General features: G+C 46.1%; 1 protein-coding gene across 1 annotated transcript in view; it reads left to right on the top strand.

The window, feature by feature from the left end:
• The first annotated feature begins 1,546 nt into the window (after positions 1–1,546).
• Positions 1,547–6,239, top strand: part of LOC131879973 (NPC intracellular cholesterol transporter 1-like) — a 7,318-nt gene continuing 2,625 nt past the window's right edge. The window contains exons 1-6 of the mRNA XM_059226460.1: positions 1,547–3,470; positions 4,049–4,253; positions 4,336–4,688; positions 4,763–5,058; positions 5,142–5,595; positions 5,684–6,229. Of these exons, the coding sequence (XP_059082443.1) occupies positions 2,739–3,470; positions 4,049–4,253; positions 4,336–4,688; positions 4,763–5,058; positions 5,142–5,595; positions 5,684–6,229 (2,586 nt within the window). The 5' untranslated portion in view covers positions 1,547–2,738. The remainder of the gene's footprint in view (positions 3,471–4,048; positions 4,254–4,335; positions 4,689–4,762; positions 5,059–5,141; positions 5,596–5,683; positions 6,230–6,239) is intronic.

Below are 6,239 nucleotides of genomic sequence, written 5' to 3'. Positions count from 1 at the left end.
GCAAAGAAAAACAAGAGAAGTTAATAAAAATTGCGAAAACATTTTAGTCTGAAACGATGCGAAACATTTTAAGCCATTATCAAAGGTAAATGGAAAGTGAATAAAAGATTAACCTTTGAAGACACTATTTAAAGAGCGCACAATTGATGGATTGATGATGTTGACACGCAGGATCTCAAATTTTACTTACAACAACGAAATTCTTCAAGAACGTTGTTGTCTCTTAAGACTTAGAATCTCCGTCCCTTTCGTTTAGTCGACTTCTTTTCAGTGGAAAGTGTGGAATGTCTGCTTCACTTCTCAGGACCATAAAGGTACCCTACCTCGTTCAGGCCCGGTCCGTGGAAGCACGTGCTTGTTGGGGGATAACTGAGACGAGGCTGGCCGAGAAGTTCAGCTTTTGCTAGGAAGGACTCCGAAAAGGACTACTCTTTGGCTGCTGATAGCACACTCAAAAGCGCACATCCTTCACAGGACAGAGAAACGGGCACGGTATAACAGAGAATGTAAAGGACTCAGGATTCAGGAATAAAACGCTTGGTCGTCAGAAAAAAATAGCTAAATCAATGAAATATCTTTGAAACATGGAAGCATTAAGTATGAAAAGTCCAGCTTGACTTAGATATGATATTGTGGCCCCCAATCTAAATTCATGCTGTGAGCAAAACGATATGTCTAAACTTGTTAACTCAAGGTAGGCTGCATTTCAGCAGCCATGGTATACTATATTGATGTTACGCACCCATGAAACTCTTGTCTAAGCAATAGAGATGAAAATAACGTTCAAAAGAGTTTTTTGTTGAGCTGAGGATTTCTTATCATTTTTTGACTTATTTCCAACTCCAGATTCAAGGCCGACAAAAGGCTCGAGTCTGTCATAGCCCAACAAACATCCCATCTTGTTGACGCTGGACTAAAACAAGTTCATTCAAGATCTTTCAAAGAATGGTTTCTTTCATAAGCTACTAATGACGATTTCTGTGTAATGACGGCTAATGTGTTTCAATAAATCCAATTTATAAAAAAAAATCATTATGACCAGTCCAGATTTGAATCCCTGCCAGAAGACTTAGATTTGGTCAATTTATCCATATCCAACTTAAAGACTCCCTTCCAAACTAATTCCAATGCCAGATAAATATACTTGACTTGTCATATGTTCAATCATGTTTTTCTTGAGTGATGTGCAACAATCCTTTCTCGGTTATCTGGCCCTGGCTTTTTATTTTTTAAACATTCTTTTTATATAATGAAAAATAGTACTGTTCTGATATGAATGTCGTAATTTATGCGTGAGCGAGTAGGCAGGCAACCCATGTATCGTCATGCCGCCTTTTGTGTTCTCCAAAATCCTTAGGAACGGACCCGGGTCTTCCATCCAGGATCGAGTAACAAATGGCAATCTCCTTCTTGTGCTTGTGCATGCTGGTCATCGTGACAAGAGAGTGAACCACGTGAGTTCGATCTCAACTTCTCGGATGCACACCACCAACCAAGACCAAATCCAAGCCGAAAAGAGAAGAAGAAGGCACCAAGGTGTGGAGACAAAAAAACGAGAGCTCGGACCGTCCCTTGCACGACATTTACATCAAACACGCCCCCATCCAACCCCAAACTCCTACTCCCCCTTGTCCATTTCATGCCGACGGACGGAGCGAGTAAATTGACTCGGATGAGGAAGGCCCTGCCAGTTGCAACCGTTGCAACAGTGAGGCTTGAGGCCGTTTGAGCGGAAAGTCAGTCTGTTCCAAGAGGCGAAAACGAGGCCTGGATGAGAGCTGTATTCTCGTTCCTTTCCTCACTACCTTCCTTCCCACTTAGTAAGAAAATACTCCCTCCCACCCGCCCTCAATACTTCAGCGACTGTGGCTACGATCACCATCGAGCACACCCGCCTCCCTCCTCCTACTCCCCGACCGTCGAGACTTGGAGGGAAGAATTGCTAGGGATGAAGTTGGACGGACTCGAATCCACGAAATACATCCTCGACGTGTGAAAGTAAGTAAGTAAGCAAGCGAGTCAGTCAGTGGGTGAGAGTGTGGAATGGCTGAATGGATGGCGTAGGCACTGCTTAATAATGGCTGGAAGAACGAAGAACGAAGAGAGCTAAGAGAAGAGAGAAGAGAGTAAGAACTAAGAAGGAAGGAAAGAAAGAAGAAAAAGAACGGCCGAGAACAACTCAGTAGCTCCATGCCAAGAAGACCATCTGCGCCTCAACGAAGGCCGATCGATGACAGTTGAAAACGGGAAAACGATCGACATGGGCGCGAGAATTCATCCAAATCTTCATCATTGCGACTCATTCAACCGGAGTCTAACTTGAACAATAGCTACTCCCCTGAGACTAGTGTCCATCTCGTCACCAAGCAAGCCCTTCATAATCTCTGTCCGTGAACCTTGACATCTGACGAATGGCCTGATTGCGGAAACAATCCACATTATCTCAGACACGACAATTCCCATGTGCGGCTCGTTTACACTCTAATTCATACCTTGCTGGGCTACTTCTTCTATTCGACTCTATTCGACTCCATTTGATTCATTGCTCATCCCATATCATGCGAAGTGCTCCTACTACCATAGGGTGCAGAGATAAGCCGAAAAACGACAAGGTTTGCGGAGCGTCAAGGAGTAGCTGAGGAGCTGAGGAGCTGAGGAGCGAGCCACTCAGTCCGTGCCTAACCAACCCCAAGCCCACTTGTAGTGCCGTGATCAGTTTCTTTTCAGGGCTTCTCATCATGCGAAACACGGCTGGGTGGGGAGCCGCCCTCACTGGCCTCTTGGCCCTTTTGAGCATCAGACCCGTGACCTCCGATCAGTGTGTTTGGTATGGCAAATGTGGCCGAGATCCGGATTTTGGTGACGATCGACACGCGTTGAATTGCTATAACCCCGGTCCGGCTCCGTCCACCTCGTTATCAGACCTGACTTTGTTGTACGAGGTGTGTCCGCACTTTGCCACGGAATTCGCCGAGGGGGACGTTAATTTCTGTTGCGATCGCCAGCAAATCTTGGACATGCAAGATAATTTCAATTTACCCGGGGCCATCCTAGCCCGTTGTCCCACGTGTCTGGCCAACTTTAAGCGTAACTTCTGCGACCTCACATGTCATCCCCGGCAAGCCAGTTTTGTCGAGGCCTCGAAAACGGTTCGAGCCCCGGGTTATCAAGGTGAGCCGGTGGACATGGTCAAGGAAGTGACCTACTATATGAACCCGACGTATGCGGAGGGTACCTTCGAATCATGTCAAAACGTGGTCAACCCGGCGACCAGTGGGCTCGCATTGAACTTTCTGTGCGGCCCCTGGGGCTCGCATTTGTGTACGCCCAAGCGCTGGTTCGATTACATGGGGAGCATCAATAATGGTTACTCCCCGTTCAATATTATCTACAACTTCACGACATCGACAACTGGTTCATACCGGCCTCACAATCCCTCCGTCACGCCTTGCCATGAGAGTGTTCACCCGGTGAGTCATTGAATCAAATGCACATCTCTTTGTTAATGGAAAAGCGAGTGTCGTTATCTATTGTATATACGTACTTTTGGGATCCGTTCATTGAGGTGAGCGATGCCAGACGTCGTTTCTTCGAAACCCGATTACTAGAATTCCACACTCCTTCCTTCCTTCCTTCCTCGGATTGGAGGAATGGCAGAAACAAACATCAGTGAGGGAAGGATCGAATGTCGATCGAGAATAGTCCATGTCCCGTATCGTTCGAGAAGTAATTTTGGCTTGAGCCAAGTTCGCTTTGAAACCGAGATAAATAGGCGATGCAAAATGAATGAAAACTTGACACCAGATGTGAAATAACTGGATGCAATGTAATACGATTTCTTATACTTACTTGAACCTGAGCTGGGTTGCCATGCTCGTCAATATTTCTTGTTGACGTGGCGTGTTTTGATTCAGTTTGACAATCGATAGAAATACGAGCTAACTTTTGTCGCAGGGCTTGTTTGACTGTGCACTAATAGAATATGATTATGATAAGCCGGCTACCTTCCGCAAAGCCATCTTTAGATTATCATGATTTTTTTACGCAGGGTGTGGAAGCTGCATGCTCTTGTACGGATTGCGAGAGTGCTTGTTCCACTGCCAGTCTAAATGTGGATGAGTCCCAGTCTTTGCTTGAAATGAACATTAACCACCTACCCGTGGCCATGGCCGTGATTTTCGTGGTGGGGACGTGTATCTTTCTGGCCACTGTATTTGTCTCCAACGTCATGTCCAATAGCCATTTACCCAAAAGTAAGAATTTCATGCCAAAGAAAGTCATGTGTTCTTCACTGATATACGTATGATGTTAACATTGACCACTTTCGTTTTGTAGTGGTACCGTCTGACTCTGACTTTCAAGATGAGGACATCAGCTCCGAGGACGAGGATCCTCGGCCCTCTTTACTAGACCGGGTGGGCATGAAAATGGAGCTGGCCATCACCTCTTGGTTCACTCAGTGGGGCATGACTTGTGCCAAATATCCATTGCCGGTTATGGTTTTGAGTGTGGCATTTGCCATTGGTCTTTCCACGGGAGTGTATTGGCTCAAAGTGGAGACGGATCCCATTGAGCTTTGGGCTGCACCTGGATCCCGATCTCGTGTTGAAAAGGACTTTTTTGATCAAACCTTCCGCCCTTTTTACCGTACCGAACAAGTCATTGTTCATGCGAAGAACATTGCTCCGGTAATATCCAAATTCAACAACAAAAAAAGTGACCCATATCAGTATGATCATTGACCGTTTTTTTTCAATTCCAGTTCGAATACCTGGACACGTTTGACGAGAAGAAGACATTTGGCCCTGTATTCAATCAATCGGCTTTTCTGGTCCCGCTCCTGAAGCTTCAAAAGGATATCGAATCGATTGTGGCCGAGGACGGCACTACATTTGAGGAGATTTGCAATGCACCATTGTCACCGCAACTCTCAGTGTGCAATATTCAAAGCATTTGGGCCTATTGGCAAGGCGATGTGAATAACCTGCTCAAGTCGGGATTCAACCCAAGCACGCAACATACTGATACATATCTAGATCACTTCTTACTTTGCGCAAGGTAAGAACTTGACGAAAATTTTAATTCTAGTCCACGAACCACTCAAAGCTTATCTCTTGAATCATCCAATCTCCTTTTATCAGGAACCCGGCCAATCCTAATGACGGTCTCAAACCACCTCAATCTTGTATGTCTGAGGGTGGGATTCCCGTGCAGCCCTACTTTGTTTTGGGCGGGTTCATTCACGAAAATGAAACGGCATTCCCAGTGGATCCTGAGTATGAAAAGGCTACTGCTGTGGTCATGACTTTCTTGGTCGACAATTATGATGGCCATTCTGACGATCCGATAGTTCAGGACAAGCTGAAGAAGATTCGAAGTTGGGAAATGGCATTTGTGCATTTCATGAAGAATTGGACGGCTAATTCCGAAAACACTAAGTACATGGATATCGCGTTCAACTCGGAGCGCTCGATCGAGGATGAACTCGAAAGAGAGACCAGTGGTGACATTCTCACCATTGCCGTGTCCTACGTGATCATGTTCTTTTACATTACCTTCTCGTTGGGCCAAGTTTCCACTTGGAAGCGATTTTTGGTGAGTGCACGATTCCTCTTTCCCTGCTTTGTTTTATCATCACTTGAACCAACTGGCTCATTTGTATTTCGGCCGATCTTCATTGTAGGTGGAAAGTAAAGTAACCTTGGGGATCGGTGGTGTTCTCATTGTTCTCCTATCAGTGGGGGCTTCCGTGGGGATCTTTGGCTTCCTCGGTGTGAGTGCCACTTTGATCATATTCGAGATCATTCCGTTTCTGGTTTTGGCCGTGGGCGTGGACAACATCTTCATCCTCGTCCAAACGTGCCAACGGGATCCTCGGAAACCCACGGAAACCACCGCCGAGCACACGGGTCGAATCGTGGGTGAAGTGGCGCCCTCGATGTTGCTCTCGTCCGTGTCCGAATCGACTTGCTTCTTCCTGGGTGCTTTGTCGGATATGCCGGCTGTGAGAGCCTTTGCCTTGTATGCGGGCATGGCGCTCCTCATTGATTTCTTCATGCAAATCTCGTGCTTCGTCTCTTTGATTGCTTTGGACATGGCTCGACAAGAAAACAACCGCTACGACATCATTTGTTGCGTGAAGGCCGACAAGAAGGAGACCAAAAGAAGTGAAGGCATGCTTTATAAAGTGTTCAAAGACCTCTATGCGCCTTTTCTCATGAAGAAGTGGGTCCGACCCT

This window comes from Tigriopus californicus, chromosome 5 (assembly GCF_007210705.1).
Source record: "Tigriopus californicus strain San Diego chromosome 5, Tcal_SD_v2.1, whole genome shotgun sequence".
NCBI lineage: Eukaryota > Metazoa > Arthropoda > Copepoda > Harpacticoida > Harpacticidae > Tigriopus > Tigriopus californicus.
Note: the sequence above shows the minus strand (reverse complement) of the source record. Positions and strands in the feature narration are given on the sequence as shown.